Source organism: Schistocerca nitens, chromosome 8 (assembly GCF_023898315.1).
Source record: "Schistocerca nitens isolate TAMUIC-IGC-003100 chromosome 8, iqSchNite1.1, whole genome shotgun sequence".
Taxonomy (NCBI): domain Eukaryota; kingdom Metazoa; phylum Arthropoda; class Insecta; order Orthoptera; family Acrididae; genus Schistocerca; species Schistocerca nitens.
The window spans coordinates 36546984-36574379 of record NC_064621.1 but is presented as its reverse complement, the minus strand read 5'-3'; the positions used below and the strand labels follow the sequence as shown (position 1 = coordinate 36574379).

The following is a 27396-nucleotide window of genomic DNA, read 5'->3' as shown; positions in this document are numbered from 1 at the left end:
CCTCCCTCCCTCCCTCCCTCCCTCCCGCCCTGCCACCCAAACTCCCTCCCGATTCTAAACCAGATAGTCTCATCTGCCACCTCTAGTCCCTGCACGCTCTGCTACGTTGCACTGTTTCCTCCTCTTCAACCTGTGTGGGATGTCCCTCTACCTGCTCTGCTCCACTATGGATTGTTAGTTCTGTTTAATATATTGGTCTGGCCTGAGCAGCTAGAGATGTGGTGGTGGTGGTGGTGGTGGTGGTGGTGGTGGTGGTGGTGGTGGTGTAGATTCTTTTTCAGTAGTTGTAGTGGCAACTGCCTGTAACACAAGTTTGTTCTTGTAACATCTGTGAATATGGCCTTGATGTGCTGGTACCATGAACAGCTGAAATCGTGGAGAAACTACAGCCATTCTTTTCTTGTTGCTGTGTAGCTCTTCTGTGTGTCTTAACCCATCAAACCCAATTTATTTTTAGTCATTATATATTCTGTATTTTTGGGAAACTGTGTCCTCGCAAAAAGGTACCAGTAACACTTTCTATCATGATGACCTCATTGTTGGGCACCCATAAGATTCGCACACATGAGGGGACCAGAGTAAGTGTTCAAACTCGAAGGAGTGTTTCCGGAGTCACTCAGCAGCAATTCCGGATATGTGGAGTGTCACATTTACCTGCTGTAATTGCTGAAGTCTGTTGGAATGCACAATGGACATGAATGGATGCAAGTGATCAGCCAGGATTCTTAAGTACATGTCACCTGTCTATCACATCTAGACATACTAGGGGTGTCCATCCCTGGTATTTGAGTGGTCAGTTCGACAGAATATCATACTTAACGGCCCAGGTTCGATTCCTGGCTGCGTCGGGGATTTTCTTTGCTCAGGGACTGGATGTTGGGTTGTCCTTACATTCATAATTTCATCCCCATCAACACACAAGTCACCAAAGTGGTGTCAACTCGCAAGACTTGCACCAGGCTAACTGTCTACTTGATGGGAGGCACTAGCTACGTGGCATTTTCATATCAGGTGTTCAATATCACTCAAATTGCACATGCCCCACACCATTACAGAGCTTCCACCTCCTGTCTTGTGGGGTCTATGGATCCGTGAGGTTGTCTCCATACCCATACACCTTCATCCACTTGATACAGCTTGAGATGACTCATCCAACAAGGCAACAAGTTTCCAGTCAAGTCCAAGACTAAGGTTTGAAGTGCAATTACTGATGTAGACATAGAATGGATTTTCACTTTTATATAACTTGTTGAACACAAACCAAACATCATGGTAAAGAATAGAAACACTAAAACCAATAATTCACAGTATCATTCAGTCGCTGGCCTAATTAAGCAAAATGATGCAACAAAATACTTGATTATATTCCAACAGGTCTCATCTGTCACAAGTGCCAAACTATTAGTTTACTTTCCATTACCATGCTTGTGTATGACCCAGTGCAATGTAGACATTGTGAAGTGCAGATCCACAGACAATTTTATGGCAAAAAATGTCCAATTCCTTCACAGGATTTACAATATTATTCAGGTCACACATGGTTTGTACTGAACGAGCGTTCTAGCATACTTTATATCATGTGGATGCATGTGCAATTATTTACAAGCAAATTAACAACAGACTAATTGCTCCAAAAAGAAACGATGAGAAAGGGAAGATCAGGAAGATGATGGTGAGGTGAGCAGTCTTGCGATGGACCATCATAGCAACAATAGTTTGGGGCACAGAGGAGTGAAGATGTCATGGGAGGGCTTTGAACACCTGCAAGGCCCTAATTACTAGTGACAAACATAACAAATAAACATAGATGAACAAATACACCATTGGCTGTCATCACTCATGACTTGGGTACAAATCAAACTGCTGATGTCTGCTTCACTGCGATATTCTTTTGGTGCTGATGGTGAATGGATGATTGTAACTGAGGTATTGTCAAAGGTGATTGACTTACATACAACAAATAGCATATTGATCCAGTTTTGATTTTCCTCGCATCATGCTAATAATGTTGAAAACAATTAAAGAAATTTTCTTGCCCAATTGCTTGACCTCCAGTGTAAGCTGTTAAGGATTCGGCAAACATCTGAAGTATGCAGATGAATTGACTTTCGATCAATGCAGGTCATGTATCTGGCACATTAATGAATTTCTAGGTATCCTCCATTCACACAAATACTATTATTTTGTGGGGACAGGTAATGTTAAAGCTATACAAATTCATCTCAAGGTCCCCCTGCAGGTACGGGGGTTAGAATAGGCCCACAGTATTCCTGCCTGTCATAAGAGGTGACTAAAAGGAGTCTCAAATGCTTCAACCTATATGTGATGGTCCCCTCTCAGATTTGACCTCCATATTTCCAATTCTTCTGAAGAGCGAACCAATTGGGGAAGGGCACCTTACATGGTATATTGTGCCCATTGTGCATAGAGACCTCTAGCCAGCCTTCTCATTGTCGCACTGCCATTCTGTTCGTTCCCCATCTTTTGGGTGAGGATACATTCCTAGGTGCAATTTCCACCATGCACTGTGCATTGTTGCTTTTTGCGGAGCTGATGACCGAGGACTTCCTTGCACCTAATATCCAGCATAGTAGCCAGTCAATTGTGGTGGAGCTGCCATGTACCCTGTTGGTTGTAGCCCCCTTACAACACAGGGATCACTCTGCTGATGCCTGCGCCAACTCCCCACGTATGCCAAGGAGTAGAGGCCCATCTCCCTGGGGTATAGGGACTCCCGGCAATGGCCATTCTGCCAGGTGGCCCTTGTAGAGGCTGGGTGGTGCCCGTGGGGAGCGCCCTTGGTCGGAGTGGGTGGCATCAGTGCAGATGACCCACAATGAAGTGTGGTACATCATCTCTTGCTGGTGGCCATCTACCAGCAGTCTCTAAGCATTCTTGGGCTCAGTTCAATGCTCAGAAATACAATCCCAAATCATTCCCCTCCCTGGCCACACTGTGGGAGGAGTGTCTCAGGATGGCAGTGACACTTACTTTCTCCGGTTGCTAGTTTGTACAAGAGCTGAAGACTTTCATGTCAAAAAAGTCTAAATTCTTCATAGAGCATTTAGAGGACATGTTTGGGGAGGTGGAGGGCTTGTCCAAAATGCGCTCTTGGTCAGTATTGACAAAAACAGCATTCTATGCCCAGTTCTGGAGATTACTTGCTTGTGACAAGTTGGGGGATGTTTCAGTTACAATAACACACCATAAGAGTTTAAATATGGTCCAGGATATTATTTTCCGTAGGGACCACCTTTTTAGTCTAATGACTAGCTGTGCGCCAATTAAGAACATCAAGGTGTTCATTTCATCTGGCACATACATTGGGGTCTGAAGGATAATCAGATTGCTACTGGTGCCTTCGTCTTAGCCTTCAAGGGTGATACATGACTGGAGAAGGTCAAGGTGATAGTCTACCACTGTGACATCAAGCCCTATATCCCTCCCCTGACAAAGTGCTTTACGTGCTGCAATGTCGGCCATATGTCTTCCTGCTGTACTTCCAGCCTCACATGTCGAGATTGTGTATACCCATCATATCCCAATACTCCATGTGCCGCACCTCCCATCTGTGTCAACTGCAGAGAGCCTCATTCACTTTGCTCGCTCCCCCCTGCGGGTCCGGGGATTAGAATAGGCCCGAGGTATTCCTGCCTGTCGTAAGAGGCGACTAAAAGGAGACCATCCCCCTCACGGGGGTAGTTAGCGCCTGCGTCCGGAGACGGGCGGTTTCCCGACCTATAATCGTGGTCTTTTTGGTTTTTCACTTCTCGTTTCTTCATTCCTTTTGTTGGTTCCTTTTTTTGCTCTTCTCCACTTCACTGTCTTCCTTACTCTTTCCCTTGACTTCTCCTTGCCTTCTCATTGCCTTTTTCTCCTTGCCTTCTCATTGGTGTTTTCTCCTTGCCTTCTCATTGCCTTTTTCTCCTTGCCTTCTCATTGCCTTCTTCTCCTTGCCTTCTCCTTGCCTCCTTCTCCTTGCTTTCTCATTGCCTTCTTCTCCTTGCCTTCTCTGGTCTCCGCCTCGGCGTTTGAGACAGTCTGTCCTCTTTCTCCCTCTCTCTTCTTTTTCCTCTTCTTCCTTCCTCCCTGTGTGTGTCTGAAGGCCGACCCACGCGTTCGCACGCGTAGCCGGTGACGGGGTAACGCGTAAGTCCCCGCCCTGGGTAGACATGTAAGGCACGCGCGTACCCCCTGGTAAAGGCCAGGCCCGGGGAGGGGTGATTGCCTGAGCTGATACCTTCTGACCATGCCGATTGGTCCCTCCGTCTGTTTCTCGGGAGGTGTGACCTGAGGTGTAAACATTCACCTAAGGCGGGAGTGCCCTCTGAGAGGGTCCCCACAAGGAAGGAGCGCGCCATCGGAGACGCTGGCAATCATGGGGGATTCCTCCGCAATGGATTCTACTCCATCGCTTTCGACTTCGACCCACAAACGGAAACGTGACCAGCCAACAGTGACAAAAATACTACCGCCTGCCCCACAGTTCCTCGTCGTTTCTCGATCTGAGGAAGGAAAGGATTTTTCCTCTGTCAACCCTTTCGTTATCCAGAAGGGCGTCGATGCCATAGCTGGATCTGTCAAATCTTGTACCAGATTGCGTAACGGTACCCTATTACTCGAAACTGAGAGCGCCTTTCAGGCACAAAAACTGCTTCGGGCCACACTCCTTTACACATTCCCTGTCCGGGTGGAGGCTCACCGAACTTTGAATTCGTCTCGCGGTGTGGTCTATACTAGATCCCTCGACGGCTTGACTGACGAGGAGATTCAATCTTTCCTCTCTGAGCAGGGCGTGACGGCTGTCCATAGGGTCATGAAAAAGGTCAACAATGACCTTGTACCGACCCGGACACTTTTCTTAACCTTCGATAGTGTTAAGCTGCCATCGCGCATCTAGGCGGGCTACGAGGTCATTTCAGTTCGCCCCTATGTCCCGACACCTACGCGCTGCTACCAGTGTCAGCGTTTCAATCACACTCGACAGTCTTGTTCCAATGCGGCTAAATGTGTCACTTGTGGCAGGGATGCCCATGAGGGTGACTGTCCACCTCCGTCTCCTCGTTGTGTGAACTGTCAGGGTGACCATGCCGCATCCTCCCGCGACTGTCCTGTCTATAAGGAAGAACGCTGTATCCAGGAAATTCGGGTCAAAGAGAAAGTGTCCACCTCGGCTGCTCGCAAGCTATTGGCTAGTAGGAAGCCCACGCTGCTCCCAGCGGGGAAATACAGCACTGTCCTCGCCTCTCCTCGGACTACCCGGGAGGTAGCAACCCAGACTTGCGATCTGACCTTCAGCACCACGGTCGTCCGTTCGGCCAGTGCTAAGATCGCGCGGTCGACGTCTCCTCTTCCTCCCATCACCCCACAGACACCAGCCACTTCCTCAGCTTCTGCTCAGTCGAAGACCCCGAAGTCAGATGCACGAGCCTTCAAGAAGGAACCATCCCGTGCAGACTTCCTCCGTTCCTCGACCTCCCAGCCTTCGACCGGTACTTCCACCAAACGTCCTTCTAAAAAGGCGCATAGGAAGCACAGTTCTCCTTCTCCGCCGCGGCGCCTTTCTTCTCCTGCGCCACCCAGCGGTTGCCGCCCCAGGCCGTCATCCGTTTCGCCTGGCCGCACCGCTGGTAGCCGAACATCTGGCCGTTCACCGGCGGAGGAAGCTCCCCCTCCCGGCCATCCTCATGAGATGGCCGATGACCCTATAGACCCCATGGACGATGACTGTCCGCCTCCTGCTAGCGGCGGCAGTGCTCGCTCGAAGCCAGGCCCTAAGCGGCCTTCGAGGTGACCCCTTCTCTCATCTTCCTTTTCTTACGATGGCACTTATTAACTGGAATATTCGCAGCATTCGCTCCAACCGAGAGGACTTGAAGTTGCTGCTCCGCTCGCATCGTCCGCTCGTCGTAGCCCTCCAGGAAACGAAGCTACGCCCATGCGATCAAATTGCCTTGGCACACTACACCTCTGTGCGTTTTGACCTACCCCCTGTGGTAGGTATCCCATCTCATGGAGGGGTTATGTTGCTGGTCCGGGATGATATTTACTACGATCCCATCACGTTGCACACCGGCCTGCAGGCAGTTGCCATCCGCATTACTCTCCCCACTTTTACGTTTTCCTTTTGTACCGTTTACGCTCCATCGTCATCTGCCGTTACCAGGGCAGACATGACGCACCTTATTGCTCAGCTACCTGCACCATTTTTGTTAACTGGAGACTTCAATGCCCACCATCCTCTTTGGGGCTCTCCAGCATCCTGCCCGAGGGGCTCCTTGTTAGCAGACCTTTTCAACCAGCTCAATCTTGTCTGCCTCAATACTGGCGCCCCTACTTTTCTTTCGGACACATCTCATACCTATTCCCATTTAGACCTCTCTATATGTACTCCCCAACTTGCACGCCGGTGTGAGTGGTATGCACTTGCTGATACATATTCGAGCGACCACTTCCCGTGTGTTATCCATCTCCTGCAGCATACTCCCTCTCCGTGCTCCTCTAGTTGGACCATCTCCAAGGCAGACTGGGGGCTCTTCTCTTCCAGGGCGACCTTTCAGGATCAAACCTTCACAAGCTGCGATCGTCAGGTCGCACACCTCACAGAAGTCATTCTCGCTGCTGCTGAATATTCCATCCCTCACCCTACTTCTTCTCCACGTCGCGTACCGGTCCCCTGGTGGACCGCAGCATGTAGGGACGCTTTACGTGCTCGTCGACGTGCTTTACGCACCTTTAAACGCCACCCTACAGTGGCGAATTGCATTAATTATAAACGATTACGTGCTCAGTGTCGTCGTATTATTAAAGAAAGCAAGAAAGCCAGCTGGGCTGCTTTCACCAGCACCTTCAACAGTTCTACTCCTTCTTCTGTTGTCTGGGGTAGCCTGCGCCGGCTATCTGGCACTAAGGTCCACTCCCCAGTTTCTGGCTTGAAGGTCGCGAATGAAGTCCTTGTGGCCCCTGAGGCTGTCTCCAATGCCTTCGGCCGCTTTTTCGCCGAGGTTTCGAGCTCCGCTCATTACCACCCTGCCTTCCTCCCCCGCAAACAGGCAGAGGAGGCGAGGCCACCTAACTTCCGCTCCTCGAATCGTGAAAGTTATAATGCCCCATTCACCATGCGGGAACTGGAAAACGCACTTGGCCGATCACGGTCCTCCGCTCCAGGGCCTGATTCTATTCATATCCAGATGCTGAAGAACCTTTCTCCTGCGGGTAAAGGTTTTCTTCTTCGTACTTACAATCGCATCTGGATTGAGGGACATGTTCCCGCATGCTGGCGCGAGTCTATTGTTGTCCCGATTCCTAAGCCGGGGAAGGACAAGCACTTGCCTTCCAGTTATCGACCCATCTCGCTTACCAGCTGTGTCTGTAAAGTGATGGAGCGAATGGTTAACTCTCGATTGGTATGGCTGCTCGAGTCTCGACGCCTACTTACCAATGTACAATGTGGATTTCGAAGGCGCCGCTCTGCTGTCGACCATCTGGTTACCTTGTCGACCTTCATCATGAATAACTTCTTGCGGAAGCGCCCGACCGCGGCTGTGTTCTTTGATTTGGAGAAGGCTTACGACACCTGTTGGAGGGCGGGCATTCTCCGCACCATGCATACATGGGGCTTTCGCGGTCGCCTCCCTCTTTTTATTCGTTCCTTTTTAATGGATCGACAGTTTCGGGTACGTGTGGGTTCTGTCCTGTCCGACACCTTTCGCCAGGAGAATGGGGTGCCACAGGGCTCAGTTTTGAGCGTCGCTCTCTTCGCCATCGCGATCAATCCAATAATGGATTGCCTCCCAGCTGATGTATCAGGCTCCCTTTTCGTGGACGATTTTACCATCTATTGCAGCGCGCAGTGTCCACGTGTCTTGGAGCACTGTCTTCAGCGTTCTCTTGACCGTCTTTACTCCTGGAGTGTCGCCAATGGCTTCCGTTTTTCTGCCGAGAAGACGGTCTGTATTAACTTCTGGCGCTACAAAGAGTTTCTCCCACCGTCCTTACGACTCGGTCCCGTTGCTCTCCCACTCGTGGAGACAATCAAATTTTTAGGCCTTACCTTTGACAGGAAACTTAGCTGGTCTCCACATGTGTCATATTTGGCCGCCCGTTGTACCCGTTCTTTAAATGTCCTCCGTGTTCTCAGTGGTATGTCGTGGGGAGCGGATCGAACCGTCCTCCTTCGCCTATATCGGTCGATCGTCCGCTCCAAGCTGGATTATGGGAGCTTCGTATACTCCTCTGCACGGCCATCCATCTTACGCCGCCTCAACTCCATACAACATCGGGGTTTACGACTTGCGATCGGAGCATTTTATACCAGTCCCGTAGAGAGTCTTCATGCTGACGCTGGCGAATTGCCACTCACCTACCGGCGCGATATACTGCTTTGTCGGTATGCCTGTCGGCTACTGTCAATGCCCGACCATCCTTCTTATCGTTCCTTTTTTGACGACTCTCTTGACCTTCAATACGGGTTGTATGTCTCTGCCTTGCTACCCCCTGGAGTTCGCTTTCGTCGCCTCCTTCAACACCTTGATTTTTCACTCCCTGCAACCTTCCGAGTGGGCGAGAGCCGCACGCCACCTTGGCTCCAGGCTCAGGTCCGCGTTCACCTCGACCTCAGCTCGCTCCCAAAAGAGGTCACCTCCGGTTCGGTCTACCACTCCCGTTTTTTGGAACTTCGCTCGAAGTTCAACAACATGACTTTCATTTATACAGATGGCTCTAAGACCAATGACGGGGTCGGGTGTTCCTTTATTGTCGGGGCACAAAGTTTCCAATACCGGCTCCATGGCCATTGTTCGGTCTTCACAGCTGAGCTCTTTGCCCTCTACCAGGCTGTTCTGTACATCTGCCGCCACCGACATTCTGCTTATGTCATCTGCTCAGATTCCCTGAGCGCCATCCAGAGCCTCAGTGATCCGTACCCGGTTCACCCTTTCGTACACCGGATCCAACGCTCTCTTCAGCAGCTGGTGGACGTCGGTACGCCGGTTAGCTTTATGTGGGTTCCTGGCCATGTCGGTATCCCTGGGAACGAAGCTGCAGATGCCGCGGCCAAGGCTGCGGTCCTCCAGCCTCGGACAGCTTCTTGTTGTGTCCCTTCGTCCGATTTTAGCAGGGTCATTTGTCGGCGCGTTGTGTCGCTGTGGCATGCCGATTGGGCTGCACTTACCGACAACAAGCTTCGGGCCTTAAAACCTCTTCCCGTGGCTTGGACGTCCTCCTCACGCCCTTCTCGGCGGGAGGAGGTCGTTTTAGCAAGGTTAAGAATTGGACACTGCCGGTTCAGCCATCGCCATCTGCTGACGGCTGCGCCGGCGCCGTTCTGCCCATGTGGGCACTTGCTGACGGTTAGTCACATTTTAATGTCCTGTCCCGATCTTAAAACACTGCGCCTCGATCTTAACCTGCCTACTACTTTAGATGCCATTTTAGCGGATGACCCACGAGCAGCTGCTCGTGTTCTTTGTTTTATCAATTTGACAAACCTCGCTAAGGACATTTGATGATGTTTTTTAATCCTATGCCTGTCAGTCTGTCTTTTATTGTGTTTTCCCTTTTAGTTGTTGTTGTCAACTTGTGCCTCGCGGTGCATTCTTAGAGTAGTCAGGGCGCTAATGACCATTGAAGTTGTGCGCCCGAAAACCACAAAAAAAAAAAAAAAAAAAAAAAAAAAAAAAAAACCTTGCTCGCTGGACTGCCGGATCTTACAGAAGGAGCAGAAAATCATGGACATGAGACACTGGACCGACTGACTTGTACTGGGGCTAAGAGGAAATATGAATGACTCCATCCTGTGTGAATGGCATCCTCATATGCCACCACAACCACCACCGTGATGGCCCTATCAGCTCAGAGAATTTCAGTCGGCTCACAAAGTCTATCAAGTCCAAACACCCCCTTGACCATGGGGGCACTACCCACCCTGCTGCTCCTGCTCCACCTACTTTGGGAGCAACCATCCCCTCCCCACACACCTATTGGGTATTGGGGATGTCTGTCCCCACTTCTAAGCTAGAGAAATGTCCAACTTGTTCAGCTGCTCTCTCTTGCAAGGGGTCCCTTGGGTCCCTCCCTTCCCAGGTTTCCACAAGTGGGAAAGATGACGCCCGGCAATGGCATAAGTGCCCACGAGCAGCTGGTTGTAGGGCTTTGTGATCCTACTCCATGCCGGAGACTGAATTGGTGAAGCCCTCCCAGCCAGTGAAACCCAAGGGGCAGAGAGAAAAATCCAAGAAGACCACCTCTAAGATGAAGGAATTTGTGATGGCATCTAGCCCACCACAACGTACAAGCTCTGCATCTGAGGGCGAGGTAGAGACTCTGGCGTCCGCTGCGGACCTAGATCTGGCCTGACTCTGACACAATTGATTTCACTCACACAGGTGCTCAGTCGGTGGCAGCAGGTGACCCAGTGGCGTAATCTGCCTCTTCGGTCCCTTCACACCTTTCTCAGCCAGGGGCAATGTCAGCCTCCATTGGAACTGCAGTGGTTTTTCCCGCCATCTTGCTGAGCTCAGTCAACTTCTCAGCCTTGACCCTTTCCTCTACATTGTTCTTCAGGAATCTTGATTTCTGGTGACGCGTACCCCTGCCCTCCATAGCTACAGGGATTATTATAGGAACAGGGTAGCTTATGAGAGGGTACCTGGTGGTGTCTGCATCTATTTCCATCACTCCCTTTACAGTGAGTCTGTCCCTCTACAAATGCCTTTAGAGGTCGTCAGTGTTCGGGTGTGGATGCCTCTGGCTGTTACTATCATCAGTCTCTCTCTTCCACCAGATGGTGATGACCTGCAGCATGTCCTGGCTGCGCTGATAGTCCAATTGCTGCCATCTTTCTGTTACTCGGCGACTTCAATGCCCATAAACCTCTGTGGGGTGGATCAGTGGCAACAGGCTGAGGCACCATCGTTGAGCAAGTATTGGTACAGCTCGACCTTTCTCTTTTAAATAGTGGTACCTTCACACATTTCAGTGTGGCACATGGCACATAGTCAGCAAACGACCTTACCAGCTGCAGCTCTAGCCTATTACCATCTGTCCCATGGAGTGCGCTTGACAACTTGTGTAGTAGTGACCACTTTCCAATATTTCTGTCACAGCCAAAGCATCACCCTTCTGGGTGCCCCTGCAGATGGACTATGAATAAGGCTGACTGGGACCTGTTCACCTCCATTGCCACTATTGAGACTCATTCCAATAACGCCATTGACGCCGTGGTTCACTCGGTCACCACCGGCATCGTTACTGCCTCAGAATGTGCCATTCTGTGTTCTTCTGGGGCCCCTTGGTGGAGGACTGTGCCTTGGTGGTCGCCCGAGATGGCTGAGGGGATTAAAGATCTCAGGCGGGCACTCCAGCATCACAGGTGGCATCCCTCATTGGAACACCTCATCGCCTTTAAACAGCTTTGTGCGCAAGCTCACTGCCTGATTCGCCGATGCAAGCAGGAGTGCTGGGAAAGGTATGTCTCCACCATTGGCCTCCGTACCTCTCCATTGTGGGTTTGGGCCAAGATTAGGAGACTCTGTGGCTATCATACCCTCGTCAGTGTACCTGCACTTCCACTGATTGGAACAGTCTGCACTGACTCGGACACAATTGCAAACTACTTAGCAGAGCATTTTGCTCAGAGTTCCACTTCCGTGAATTACCCACTGTCCTTTTACTCCCTGAAGGAGTCGTTGGAATGTCGGAGCCTTTCATTTCACACGCGCCACCCTGAATCGTACAATGCTCCGTTCAGTGAAAGGAAATTCCAAGGTACCTTAGCCACTTGCCCTGATACGGCTCCTGGGCCAAATGGCATCCACTGTCAGATGCTCAAACACCTCTCGGTGGACTGCCAGCGATTCCTCCTAGACCTTTTCAATCATATCTGCATTGAGGGTTAGTTCCTGTCACAATGGTGAGAAAGCATCGTAATCCCCATGTTGAAACCTGGCAAGAACCCACTGGAGTTGGACAGCTACCGCCCCATTAACCTCACCTACTTTCTTTGCAAGTTGCTCAAACCCATGATGAGCCAGAGGTTGAGTTGGCTAGTTGAGTCTCAGGGGCTTCTGGCTCCATCTCAGGGTGGGTTCCGTAAGGGCCGCTCTGCCACCAATAATCTGGTATGCCTGTTGTCTGCCATCTGTACAACCTTTGCCCACTATCAGCATCTGGTCACCATCATTTTTGACAAGAGGAAGGCATTGCAACATCACATCCTCTCTATGCTTCATGGTTACGATCTTTGGGGTCCCCTCCCAATTTTAATACAATTTTCTGTCGCTTGGTTCCTTCCGTATGCAAGTTGTGGCCTCCTATAGTTCCTCCCCGAGTTCAGGAGAATGGGGTCCCACAAGGATCTGTATTAAGAGGCTGCCTCTTTTTGATAGCAATTAATGGGCTTGCTGTGGCGGTGGAATGCCTGTCTCATCTTCCTTGTAGGCTGACGACTTCTGCCTGTACTATAGCTCCACTGGCATTGCAGCTGCTGAACAGCAGCTGCAGGGTGCTACCCAAAATGTGCAGTCTTGGGCTGTAGCACATGTCTCCCAGTTTTCGGCTGCCAAGACCTGCGTTATCCGTTTGTCAGCAACACGCTGTTCAACGTGAGCCGTGGCTTTATCTCGACACGAAACCTCTCGTGCTGTGGAGACGCATCAGTTTTTGGGATTGGTTTTCGATAGCTGGTTGACTTGGCTGCCTCATATTTGGCAGCTTAAACAAATGTGCTGTCGGCATCTTAATGCTCTTCATTGCTTGAGTCACACCAACTGAGGTGCCGATCGGTCTACCCTTCTGCGGCTGTACCAGGCGTTAATTCAGTCCTGCCTAGATTATGGAAGCCTGGCTTATGGTTCGGTAACACCTTCCGCATAGTGGTTGCTGGGCCCAATATTTCACAGCGGGGTCTGACTCACCACTGGTGCTTCCCTAACAAGCCCTGTCAACAGTGTACTTGTGGAGGCAGTTGTCCCTCCATTGTGGTTCTGGCGCCAACAATTACTGGCCACTTATGCTACACACATCTGTAGCTTGCCCGGGCATCCCACTTATCGTCTTCTGTTCCCTCATTCAATCATCCACCTTCTGGAATGGTAGCACAGGTCAGGGTGTATGCTCACAGTTTCCGTCAGAGCTCTTCTCTCTGGGCTTTAGGTTTTCCGTCTTCCATTCTTTTCTGGGCCCCCAGTGTATACCCCCAGGATGTGTGTGCCACCCATGGTGTTGGCTCGATTTGGCACTGGGCCTGAAGGACTCAGTCCTTCCTGAGGCCCTCTGTTGCAGCTTTCTCTCAATTCTTGCCACGGTTCAAGGCTGTGTCATTGTCTATACTGATGGTTCAATGGTTGCTGGTCATGTCGGTCATGCTCTTATTCTACAGGATCATTATGAACAACACTCACTGCCAGCTGGCTGCAGTGTTTTCACTGCCAAGATGGTCACCATCTCTCGTGCTCTACAGTATTTATGCTTCTGCCCAGGTGAGTACTGCATTATCTGTAGTGACTCCCTGAGCGGTTTACGAGCTATCGACCAGTGTTTCCCTCACTCTCGTCTGGTGATGGCTATCCAGGGGTCCCTCCATACACTTGCCAGTAGTGGCCGCTCTGTGGTCTTTGTGTGGACCCTGGGTCCTGTATGCATGCTGGGAAATGAATGTGTTGACACAGTGACCAAACAGGCTGTCGGTGCACCAGCCATGGAGATTGGCTTTTTGGAGTGTGACCTCTGGTCAGTTTTGCGGCAGAAGGTACTTCGCACCTGGGGTGAAGAATGGCGCACCCTTCCTTCACCCAACAAACTTCGGGCCATCAAGGAGGCTACCGGTGCGTGGCACTCCTTGCGGGTCTCTCACATGGACTCTGTTGTCCTCTGCTGGCTCAGCATTGGTCACACCTGGATAACGCACAGCTATTTATTACAGCATGAGGACCCACCTTTGTCGCTGTGGGTCACCTTTGACTGTGGTCCTCATCTTGTTGGACTGCTCGCTTTTAACGCTGCTCAGGCAGATGTTTGCACTTCCTGACACACTTCCTAAACTTTTATCAGATGATGTTGCGATGGCAGATTTAGTTTTGAGTTTAATTGATGCAGGGGGTTTTTATCGGTTGATCTAAGTGTGTGTCATTGTTTTTTTGTGTAGAGTCTGGCATTTGGTCAACGATTTTAGACTGGGGTTTTTAGTGGGTTTCTTGGTGGTTGGCTTTTCCTTTTTTTTTTGTTTTTTTATATGTTTTTATGGTCGGCCAACCACTGTCCCACTCCGTGTGATTCTAATTCCTTTTGTCAGGTATCTGTCTGTGTCTTTCTTGTCCTGTGTTGTTGTCTCTTGTCATCTCCATTGTTTGTTTTTATTCCTTGTGGTGGTTTCAAGTTCATGGATAAAGGGACATATGGTCCTAGTAGTCTGGTCCCTTCAATCCCACAAACCAACCAATCATCTCAAGGATGACAATAGGAATGGAAGTTGCTGGAGTATTGGGAACTGTAGATTAATATCAACTTGTGTGATGGATGAATCTTTGGAATGTCAGACTCGTGACCCAATAAATGGATGGTATTAAGGACAAGCCATCAGCAACTAACATACATTACATGGGTTACATTACATGTGTATCTGCTGTAGCTGCTTCCGTTCTTCCTTTTGCTTAAGAATTCAAAATTGGACACATGTATATTAAAATGGTTCATACTTGGATCAAATTCAAACTAGCTGCCTATGTCTTCTCAACTTAGTTCCATTTGCAACAAGTCAACCAGACAAACTTTTCCCTTTATCTGTATATCTTCTGAAACATCAGACTCTGACATATCTGCTATAGTCACTGGCATTCAGAGAGTCATCAGTACGGTTATCAAGTAATTGTTCAAGGTAAGATAAGTTTCTTAAGAACTGGTTCATAAATTTTTATTTAGGGACACAGATACGAATAGATGTGCAAAAACTCAAGGAAGCATCACCTCTGTCAGAGGTGGGATTAAGACCTACAACCCCTGGGAAAGCATCTGTCTTGCCCTACACAGCCTCCACAGGTAGGCACCACAGCGGTTATGCCCAGACGGTGATCAGCCTGTCACCACAGTCACACCTTTTCATGGCAGCATATTTACTTCTTCCCCAGGTGTCAGCATGAAAGTGACAAGAAGAAATAACATTGTGAGCAAGTAGTTGCAATGGCTCACTGGTAGCATTCAGTTGGAGACAGTTGACACTCTGATTCAATAATACAAGTTTTTGGTTTCAGATGCATGTGGGAGATATGGCACTCCACTGACTACTGTAGAGATATTGGAAGAATTATGTTGAAACAGGCACTACCAGCAGCATTCCTTGCTCGAGCAGGAAGAGACAGTGCAAAGCAGGGCCATATGGAGCTTGTGTGTAAGAGCTGTCCTCTCGTTTCCTAAATATGAAGCAGTTGAAGTGAGTGACCAACTTCAGTTCGAATGACACAGTTAACTGACGGCTGAGGAAAGCTGTACTGCTTGCCCAAAGATCAACTGTAAAACAGGAACTCAGTGAGGAAAATGTGCTACATTGGCTGGCAGTTGCAGAGTTCTGTCTGAATGCAGCATGGGAAGATGTATTTTCACACATAAGGTATCTAATGATTTTTCATCTTCTGCTGCTTACTTTTCTGTCCGAGGGCCAGTGGAAAATCCCTTGGTGACCGGAAAAAATCAAACATGAGATGAGAAAATTTGAGCTAGTTCTAGTTCACTTCATTCTTGTAACTGAAATAAACTACTTCCAGTTAAGTTTTGATTATTACATTCTGTTTACTTAATCTGTGCCGACATACATGAATAGATATAAATCAAGAGAGCACTGTTTTAAAGCTATTTTTTGTTATTTTTGATTTGCCCGCCTTCCACTCTATTGCTATCCACTGGACTTGCCCAAAAATAATCAAAACATTTCTTCTAACATTATATATATATATCTCTCTCAGGAACCAGGCTATGAGAATGGCTTGTAGTTTCTAAATAGTGGTCAAATATTGAAACTGGTCTGTGTGCTGTAGTTAATTGATGGAGTGTGCTGTTCTTCCTATGGTGGGCTAGGATAATAAAGAATGTCATATTTGTTTGCATTGGACAAATTTTTTTCTGAGGGGTGGACTACAGCATTGAAATTGTTCTTCCTGTAAATGGAGACCAAATGAAACTATTGACACTGCAACATGTAATTTCCATCGTGCTTGCTTCATAGCCTGATACAGCACATCATTGTTAAGAGGCTATCTGATCTCAACAATTGACCATTTTGCCTAGTTAGTGCTACATAACAATAGCAAGAGCAGGCACTAAATTTCCTTGTTAAGTGGCAATCTGTCTTTCATTCCTGCACCTTTCAATAGGAGCAAATGATATGGGGAGTAACCATAATGCCACTTGTCTCGACACTTCATACCCTCGTCTCTCCACAAACATTGTTAAATTGATTATCATATATGTAAATCTGGCAGGAGGCATAGTATGATCACATCACAGCACACAGAGATGGCTCCCACAAGGAAGGAGCACACCATTGGAGATGCTAGTAACCATGGGACATACTTCTGCAAGGGTTTCATCATCATCTACTATGTCTGCTCACAAGCGAACATTGAATGAGTTACAGCCACAGACAGTTCTTCCATCGTTGCCACAGTTCCTTGTTGTTTCTCGGTCTGACAAAGGTCACGACTTCTCCACGGTCAACCCTTTCATTATTCAGAAAGGTGTCGACATGATTGCAGTTCCTGTAAAGTCTTGTTCCCGATGACGAAATGGCACCTTGTTGTTAGAAGCAGTCAGTGCCATCCAGGCACAAAAATTGCTGTGAACTTCACTGCTACACACCTTCCCTGTCTGGGTGGAAGTGCAATGCACTTTAAATTCATCATGCAGTGTGGTTTATACACACTCACTCAATGGATTGTCCAATGAGGAAATACGACCTTGTCAGACGGGTAGTTTCGTAACAACTGTACATAGTCATGAAAAGGGTTGACAAGGACTTGGTACCAACCTGTACTATCTTCTTGATATTTGACAGAGTTCAACTTCAATCAAACATTAAAGTGGGCTACAAGATAATTTCATTTCACCCTTACATCCCAAACCTAGGCATTGCTAACAGTGTCAGTGGTTTAATCATACCAGCCAGTTGTGTTCAAATCCGGGCAAATGCTTTTCATGAGGCAAGGATGCCCATGCTGCTTCCTCTCGAGATTGCCCCATTTTCAAAGATGAACATCTTATTCAGGAAATCAGAGGGAAGGAAAAGGTGTTGACACTTGCTGCTCGTAAGTTACTCACAAGTCACAAGCCCACGGTGCCTCCCACAGGTAAATATAGCACTGTCCTTGCATCTCCTCAGCCTACTAAGGAGGCAGCCCGGCAGGCTTGTGATCTCACCTTTGATGCCACAGTCATAAGATCGGCCAGCGCAAATATCATCCGTTCAACCTCCCCATTATCACCTGCTCACTCTAGTGACATTCGATGACCGTCACTTTCATAGCGTCGCCGATCAGGTCACTCATATTAAAGAAGTTATTCTTACAGCCATGGAATGTTCAATACCTCAGACCTCAGACGTCTGATTTATCTGCCCCCCTTAGCAATTCCTTGGTTGAACGAGGCGTGAGTGGCAACATGCTCTTTGGGTTTTCCGCCACCATCCTACTTTGGCCAACTGTATCCACTATAAGCAGTTCTGTGTGTGATTCTGTCGCATCATCCGCAATAGCAAGAAGGCAAGCTAGGACTTCTTTACTAGCTCTTTTGACACCATCACTCCCTCCTCTAAAGTTTGGAGTCAAATTCGACAGTTATCTGGTGCACCTAGTTTCTCCCCAATCTGGGCTCACTGTCATGCATGATACCTTAGTGGACCCAGTCGCTATTTCTAACTCATTGGGTCAACACTTTGCTGAGATTTCAAGCTCTTCAAATTACCCGCCAGCCTTTCCCCTGAAGAAATGTACAGCAGAAGTTCGACCCCTTGCTATCTCCTCTCAAAATGGCGAAAGCTAGAATACTGTTTTCTCCATGCGGGAACTCCAGCACGCACTCTCTTCCTCTCTCTCTTCCACCCCGGGACCAAATGGTATCGACATCCAAATGTTGCTGCATTTACCATACCACAGTCTGTGCTACCTCCTTCGCCTTTATAATCGAATTTGGACGGAGAGTACTTCTCCCAGAAGATGGCAGAAAGCTATTGTCATTATTGTTCTGAAACCTGGAAAGGACAAACATCTCCCCTCTAGCTATCCCCCATTACTCTCACGAGTAGTGTAAATAAGGTTTCAGAGCGTATAGTGGATTGCCATTCAACCTGGTGGCTGGAGCCCTGAAGTCTTTTAACACCTGCCCAGTGCAGTTTGAAAAAGCATCGTTATGCAGTTGACCACCTTGTTGCTCTCTCCACTTCATCATGAAAAAATTTTCTCAGGAAACTCCAAACAGTAGCAATATTTTTTGATCTGGAGAGAGCATAAGATACCTGTTTGAGGAGAGGCATCCTCCGCACACTGTTTTCTTGGGGCTTTCGATTTCAGCTGCCCCTTTTTATTCGCAAATTTATGGCAGAGCGCATATTTAAAGTGCAATTGAACACTACGCTCACCCGTACTTTCTCCCAAGAAAACGGGGTACCCCAGGGCTCCATGCTAAGTGTTGTACTGTTTCCCATCGCCATAAATCCAATTATGGATTGTCTACTTCCCGATGTCGCGGGCTCCTTCTTTGTGGACTATTTTGCGATCTACTACAGCTCTCAATGGACCAGCCTTCTTGAATGAAGTCTTCAAGGATGTCTCAATCGTCTCCACTCTTCGAGCATTGGAACCGGCTTCCGCTTTACTCCCAGTATGACCGTTTGTCAATTTCTGCCGTTATATGTAGTGAATGCCAGAGAACCTCTGTACATGTCCTGTCAACAATCCATTAGCAGAGGTCGCTAATTCTTGAGTCTTACGTTTGACAGGAAAATGAGCTGGTCCTCCCACACATCCTATCTTATGGCTCGCAGTCTGTGATCTCTCAACATCCACTGTGTCCTGAATGGTACCTCCTGGGGAGCGGACTGAGTGGTCCTTCTCTGCCCCTATCACACCTTAGTACACTCTAGTACACTTGAAATTGGTCTGTGGAAGCATAGTTTACTCCTCTGCTTGGACGTCTATTCTTCGGCGTCGCTACTCTGTCCACCACTGTGGATTGCGTTTAGCATCTGGAGCTTTTTACTCCAGTCCTGTGGAAAGCCTTTATGCTGAGACTGCTGAACCTCTGCTGTCCAATCAGTGAGCTGTTCTTCTGACAATGAGTCATTATGCTAGCAATCTGCCTTCCACGACTGCTAATCTGGCCCATGGCATTTGTTTTTGGCAACTTCTTGGATTTAGGGTATTCAGGCCGCCCTTACTCTCTACTACCACCAGGAGTCCACTTCTGTCAATTGCTATGCTCTCTTCCCTTCCACTTTCCTAAAACTTTGTTGACAATTAGGGGTAGAGCACCACCTTGGCTTCGCCCCGGACCTGCCTGCTCAGTGACCTTTGTCAGTTTCCCTAGGAAGGTACCCCTCCCTCTCTCGTTTATCATAAGGCATTTTCTGCTCTATGTGTACAAATGAAGGATGCCACATTTATTTACACTGACGGCTCCAAAACATCATTTGGTGTAGGGAGTGCTAATATTGTTGGTGACACCCCTAATAAATTTCGGCTTCCCGACCAGTGTTCAATTTTAACTGTGGAATTTTACGCTGTTCTCCAGGCTGTCCAATACATCTGTCGCCATCAGCAGATACAGTATATTACATGCTCAGATTCATTCGGCTCTCTCCTCAGTCTCCAAGCCCTCTACCCTGTCCACCCTCTGGTCCACCAGTTTCAGGACTGTCTTCACTTGTTCCACTTGAGGGCCATCTCTGTGGTGTTCCTCTGGATGACAGGACACGTTGGTATCCATGGAAATGAGGTGGCTCATATAGCAGCCAAGGCTGCAGTCTCTCTTCTTCAGTCTGCTGTTCGCACGGTTCTCTTAACCGATCTACAGAAGGGTTTATGTCATTGTGTTGCTCTTTTATGGCACTCACATTGGTCTGCAGTTCTCAATAATAAATTGTGGGACGTGAAAGCTCTTCCTTGTGCTTGGACCTCTTCCCCCAGATCTCATCATCAGGAGAAGGTAATTTTAACTAGACTCTGGATAGGGCACTGTCTTTTTAGCCATCGACATCTGTTAAGTGGTGGTTCTCCCGTGCTTTGTCCCCACTGCTCTCAACTGTGGACGGTGAGACACCTTTTACTTGAGTGCCCCATTTTACTCTGTTATGCACCCATCTACAGCTGTCACCTGATATGTCTTCCATTTTAGCAGATGACACGAGCTCAGCTGATTGCGATCTCGAGTTTATTAGTATCAGTGAGATGACATCAGCCATTTGAAGCTCTTTTTGGGACAAACAACCCCCCTTGTATAGTGGTTTCCTAAGCTTCCCTTCTGTTTCTTAGTTTACCCATTTTTTTGAGTTTCCACTCTCATTGCTCCTGATTTCCAGTTTGGTTCTTTACCTTTTCCTAAGCCACAGATTGGGCACTAATGACCGTAGCAGTTTTGCATCCTAAAACCATAACAAAACAGGCTGTTGCAACCAAAATGGATATGCTTCCCATTCAGAGGATTAATAACTTACCACTGCTGCAACCCCATGGCAAACTGTGGACATTCATGGACCTGATTAAGATATGTTGCTTTTATCTATTTTTCCACTTTTTGTTCCACTTTTAATTTTTCTTATTTTATTTATTGTGTATGTCATTGAGACCCCTAGCCCTTTGCCTGCCCCAGTCAAATTATGCCCCTGCTCATGCCACTACTCCACAAGCATTTCTTACTTGCAGTTTTGTGTTTATTGGACATGTTCACATTGGTCACATTGTGCTGCTGCTGTCACATCACCTTCCATCTGTATTAGTCATGATCACAGAGGATACACCAGGCCAAAATACAAAGAAGCTTCGAAATTGCCCACATCAACTGCTCTAGCATCTTCCTGATCAAATGCTACAGTGTATCAAAAATGGAGTATGGATGCATTGTCTGTAGCTCTATCGAACAGTGATCTTACAGACTATTTTAAGCCTTCCATTTTGACACATTGTATCTCCTCCAGGTGATGTTAGATTTCCCTTTTGCACATCACAGAATCCAAAATTACATTGCAGTTGGATTTTGTATAAATGTTTAATTAGCTACTTGTAATAGTTCTAACTACATATAAGGACTGCCTAATGTTAAATCATGACTACTGAGTACCACACTTGTTCATGGTAATTTGCTGGATAAGCTGTGTATCCACATGGACATGTGGTTCATTTCGTTGCAGGATATAAAATTTTGGAGATGTTGGCACTCCCATACTGGTGTGCTGTTTCCTCACTCCCACTGTTCCTCTCTGCAGTGTCAATATGAATACATGTTAAGCTGTCACAATACTTTTGCATTGTGATGCCTATATCATCGATCCCACTGTCACATAGTCAACTCAGACATGTACAGTATTTTCTTTGTAAATTAGACATACATTTCTTCATAGCACCTTAACGCCATCCACAGTATTAAGTGTTTGTTATGAAACACATCAGTCTCACTTGTCTGTGTGTACAGCTACAATGCAGTGAGGCTGGTTCACTGATGCCAGTGGCCACAGATGAATGCCATCAACAGCTATTTGGATGCCCACAGTGCTATGTTTGTCACATTTGCAGTCTGCTGTAGCCACTTGAACTGCAGTAATTCACGACTGTAGTATGGTGGCTAACAGACTGTGTGCTAACACACACACACACACACACACACACACACACACACACACACACACACACACACACACACACAAAATACATATTTTCACATAGCGGGAAAATAACTTTCTGGATCCGAACCAACACTGTACCTTGAACAGTGCGTGCATCAGTAAGAAGCAACCTAACATGGTTGCATGACCCTCATCTTAAGTATCCAGGAGCACATCTTCAACATGCTCTGGGAGCATGCTGGAGCATGCTGGAATCAATCATATGAACTCTGATGATGAATTATTCTAAGATGCAATACTATGGAACAGGTCAGTCTGTCCACAAATAGACAAATCTTATTAAATAATAACGTACTGTTGAGGCCAGTGTCCTCCAGTTGCATAGGTATGCAGTCATTACAATATTTGCAAAAAGATAACATTGCTATGATTGGGATTCAGTGATCATGTGACCTTTAGTGCTTCTTCTCAGCATCACACTGCCAATGAAAAAGAAAGGGATTCATATATGAAGTTACATTTCTAAGCTACCACAACTCTGCTACACTGTGTGGCGTATGTCTTGTGATGTCTGCTAAATGGGACTAGAACCACCAAGCCTCAAAAGTTAGGGATCTGTTGGTGATCAGTAACCTGGAATACAATGGAGACAATTATGTGATATATCATCTCCTGCTTCCTACCTCCTGACTGACAACCTGTAATTTTATAATGGTCTGTTACTCCTTTCCCTTTTCATGATCTCTTGGACTATTTCACCAGGTCATAGCTGAGGTAGTGTTCATTTTTGCAAACTATACTGTATTTGTCACTGGGAGGATGCTTACACCAACCTTCAAACATCTGGCAGCTGATGTCTGCATTCCCACCATGCTGACTTGCATTTCCTGGCCACCTTTGTCTGCTCTGTGACAGTGGCTGTACGTGGCAGCTGGCTGCTCTAGTGAATTCACATAATTGAGCTCACTTGAAACTCAAATATTTTGTGATTATTTACTTAGATCATTATGCAGTTTTCATAAATGTCACTTCAATAAACTTTCACATCTATCTACTTGTATCTGCACCTGATTTGTTATCTCCAATACTATTTTAATTTACCATCTTACTAATACAGAGATGAGCATTGCAGTGACATGACATACTACTGCCATGTTCAAAGGCGTTTGATTTACACTTAAATTCAGTTCATATATATTATTATTGTTATTGTTGTTGTTATTATTATTATTATTATTATTATCCTTTTTTTTCAGCTCCCTAAAAAGATAAGGCTCGAGGAGCTGTTGGCAGGTGAGGCTTTTTGCTTTCTTCAGTAGCTTAATTATACATTAATGATTGCATGTAAATGTTTTCTTCTGTGGTACTTCCTTTTTAGTCTTCTTCTTTTACTAAATTAGTTTAGTGAAACAGTTGTTCAAAATTTTATACTTAAACTTGACACTGGATGTTAATTATGTAGTGCATAATTCATAGTGTATAATTGGCAGTGGCTACAGATGTTGCAGTTGTGTTCAAAATGTGTACTGTGGTAGACTGTAGGGGAAATGTGATCAAAGATAAAGGAAGGCAAATTTTTAAGTACCAGACAGACATTTAAAAGTAGCCCAGGATGAAGGTAAGTAATCATTGCCAATTGGCACAGTACGATAAGCACCAACAATGTTTAGACCCCACACACTTTATTGTGTAGTCATGGCACATATTTAGCTCATCATCTTGAGGTAAATATATTTAAGCATACAACTGCCACTCAACATAGCTGAGATTCTTGAAGAGGAAAATTTCCAATATTATTGGGGACTGGAAAAAGTCAACCACATTCATAGCCAGTGATTTGAAACCTCATTGTCATGTCTTGAAATGAAGAATAGCGTCCCTGTAATCCTTCTCCTCTCCCCCAAACCAGTATTTTGCCATGTGACTGATGTCTGAAATAGCCTGGCCCATTTCGGAACCACAATTGCTCTCAATCCGCATACGGCAAGCATGCAATTGACTACGCCGTGACAACATGCTGTTGTGCACAAGATGCCTGACTTGTTGGCAGCTTCACAACCTGTGGCCTGGAGACTCCACTCCCATACCAGCTTTCCTTATTTAAACATATGGGAATTCCCCTTAACTCATCCTTAAGTTACACAATCCTCCTTGCCTCAGTACTCACTAGCACCTATCCTGACCTTTCCTGTACGTAGCTCCATCCTGACCTTCTCACCTGATCTGCCCAACACAGGTCCTCACCCAGTTGGCCTGAAGGTCTAAGACAATATATCTGATTTGCAGATGGACACACAGTGGCAAATGTTATTCCAGGCTTAGCCTTTTACTGCTTGTTTCCAGATTAACCCTTTCATGACCAATGGAACATACTAAGTTGATGCACAAGAATATAGTGTTGTCTTAAAGTTCAATAAACATGGTTATGCATAATGGAGGCTTCTGTCATCATCAGTAACATAATCTGCTTCACTGTTTACTACAGTCTATAAATACTGGGGTAACATTCTGAATTAGCAACTCTAGAAGTAATGTGGTTTTGTAGTGGAGAACTCGTACAATGATGTTCACAGTGTATTTTCACTTAAAAAGGAATTTTGGTGAAGGTCATTTGACGGAGCAGAAAAGGTGAAAAAATCAGGTGAAAAAGGTGGGTGCAGAATGAATTCTGAACCCAACTCTGGTATAGTGTTCGTCAGTCTAGTAGAATGCTGGTGGGTGTTATTGTGGACTAGCTAATAGTCTTCCTGGTTGTTGTTCTTGATTGCATCTGCAGGAGGTCTGTTGTAAACAATAAATGTCAGCAGTGAAGATTACAACTCAGGGAAGGAATTTGTAGAAAAGAACATTATCTCTGTTCCACCAGATGCATAACATTATCTTTTGTGGATGCACACCTGTTTTTGTATGGGGAGTTTCTCCTTTGCTCAGACTCGAGCATTCCTTTCCATTCTTCCACTTACATTAAGCATAAAGACAAAATGTTTAGTCACCATTAATGGTAGAGGATAGGAATGGTCAGTGCTATTCACATTCTAATCAATAACAAGCAAGTGGATAGGTCACATACGGCCACCCATAGCAACCAGAACACCAGCATGCAAAACAGAAACTCTATGAACTTATGTACCAACCTAATATTGTTAATTTTTTTTGAGGCTGTAACTCAAAGGCAATTAACATTTTAAAGTTGTTTTACCCATTCAGCCATTTTCAGTTAAAATCTAGCAGTGCCTTGTGTCAACATAACATCCATAGGTTGACTATTTGCTGAAGAGTGTTTGCCCACATTATGTGAGAACAAGGTAATGTAATTTATAAAAATGGTGGAAAAGCACACTGTAACCTTTGGACTGTAGGCATATGAACTTGTTAGATCATGTGTAATGCCCCTAACAATAAAAGCACAAAGAATGGAAAGGCTGACTTCAGGCAAGAATAATTTGCTCACCATTATTGGTATCAGCTGCATATATAGCAATAACAGATTTAACAGGATGCACTAAAGATGTATCTCTTCTGTGTTCCAAAACTTGTCAATCTAATGGTGTACCAGCATCATAAAATATTGATGTTTTTTTGCACTAAGATATGTACAAAGGAAATACAATTTGTGACCAGACTGAGGATATATTGGTAGGTAAGACACAGCCTAGAGCTTCACAGAACGTAGTAGAAGTAACTTTAGATGTGCTCTAGGGAAGTGTGTGGCCCTTGCTGTGGATGTATATTAATGATTTGGCAGACATTATTCTCCCACTTTTCTTTTTCCATTTGGGTCTGCCAGTGACCACATGCAGTCTTAATGCTTCCATCTTTTTTCTTCTTCTTTCTTCTTCCTCCTGGTTTCTTTCATCTTCTCACTACGTATCCTTTTATCTCCTCAGACAATTATGACCCTGTTCTCTTCTCCCTCCTGCCTTGTATCCTTTCATTTGCAACAATTTCTTCTTAAGACTGTCTTTATGTTGCATCTTTATACTTATGCTTCTTTGCAAATCTTTGCCAACTTCTTGAATCCATGTTGTTGTTGCTTTCTTGTTACAAATATATTTAAAAATCTATTTGGTGAAGCTGCTGCTGTTTATTCAATATAAGTGTCCAAAAATAGCGATCACCTCTTCTGTAGCATTTTAACTATGTTTTCTATGTTGTGATTTAGTTATTTGTTACTTCCCAATATCTACACCTCCATATTTCTTAGCACAGTGAGCATGTTTCAAATGATTCTTTTATCTATGACTTAAAATTTGTGTAATTTGTTATTCGACACTAAACCTTCACCTGGCTCTGCAACTGGGTTGTAGTGCTATATTTTCAAATTGTTAGACAGAGACATTGTTTTGTAAACATTCATGGTTATACCACATGGTATCTCCATGTATCATTTGTCCCAAAAATTTAATTGCCTTTTTAAAATATATAAATGTTAAAGCTATGCCCTTAGAGTTTGTAAGTGTGGCAGATTATGGACTTGATGTTGAAATTCTGTTCTGAGGAAGATCTGCCCTTTCTAAATCCACTCTGATATTCTCACAGGTAGCTATCAAGTGTTGCTTCTACCTGCTCACTGACAGTAGAGATATATCTCTGCAACTGTTTACATCATGCTCATCGCCATTTTTGTGCACAGGATGGGTAAGAGTCACTTTCCAGTTTCCCATATTTCTTAAAATATGGTCTGAAGTTGTTATTTTTGGTTGGGACATTTTATAATTTTGTCCACTGGCTTTGTTGTTTTCCACAGTATTTATTAAGTTTTTTAAAATTTCCTTAGCTGTGGGAGGTAGATTTGCTTCTGTTTTTCCATGAAGATCTGGAAATCCTAGCTAATAGTTCATTTGTCCACAGTTGCAGAGTTGTTGAAAGTAGCAAACTTTCTTATTAATTTACAGGTCTGGTTATTTGCTTCTTTTACCATTTTCATTTCTGAAGTACACTACTGGCCATTAAAATTGCTACACCAAGAAGAAATGCAGATGATAAATGGGTATTCATTGTATAACTATATTATACTAGAACTGATATATGATTACATTTTCACGCAATTTGGGCGCATAAATCCTGAGAAATCAGTACCCAGAACAATCACCTGTGGCCGTTATAACAACCTTGATATGCCTGGGCATTGAGTCATACAGAGCTTGGATGGCATGTACAGGTGCAGCTGTCCCCCCCAGGGGATCCACAACTCTTTTGTGGATACGTGCGTAGCGAGCACGGGACCCCGAGCTGATGTGGCCTTCCTTCCTTTCCGGGCTGCATACCTTCCCTTTCCGCATCCTTCCCCATCCCCCATCTTCGCCCCCCCCCCCCCCTCACCTCTGGCTCCTTCCTTCCTTTTCTCCCCCTCTGGGGGAATGGTTTGTGCCTACGTCCAGAGACGGACGCTTGTAAATGCACCACATTCTTCGCCTTCCTTACTTGTAAGTCTTCGTCCTTCCTTTGTCCTTCTCTTTTCCTTACCTCTTCTCTCTACCCCTTTCTCCGCTGCGGCGTTTGAGACCTCTTCTTTCCTTTCCTTTTCCCTTTCTCTTTCTTCCTCCCTGTGCGTGTCTGAATGCCGACCCACGCACTTC

At 46.2% G+C, this 27396-nt stretch overlaps 1 protein-coding gene across 1 annotated transcript in view; it reads right to left on the bottom strand.

The window, feature by feature from the left end:
* Nucleotides 1-210: 210 nt before the first annotated feature.
* LOC126199124 (uncharacterized protein DDB_G0286379-like) overlaps nt 211-27396 on the bottom strand; it is an 83157-nt gene continuing 55971 nt past the window's right edge. Inside the window, exon 3 of the mRNA XM_049935879.1 lies at nt 211-296. Coding sequence (XP_049791836.1) covers nt 211-296 — 86 coding nt within the window. The remainder of the gene's footprint in view (nt 297-27396) is intronic.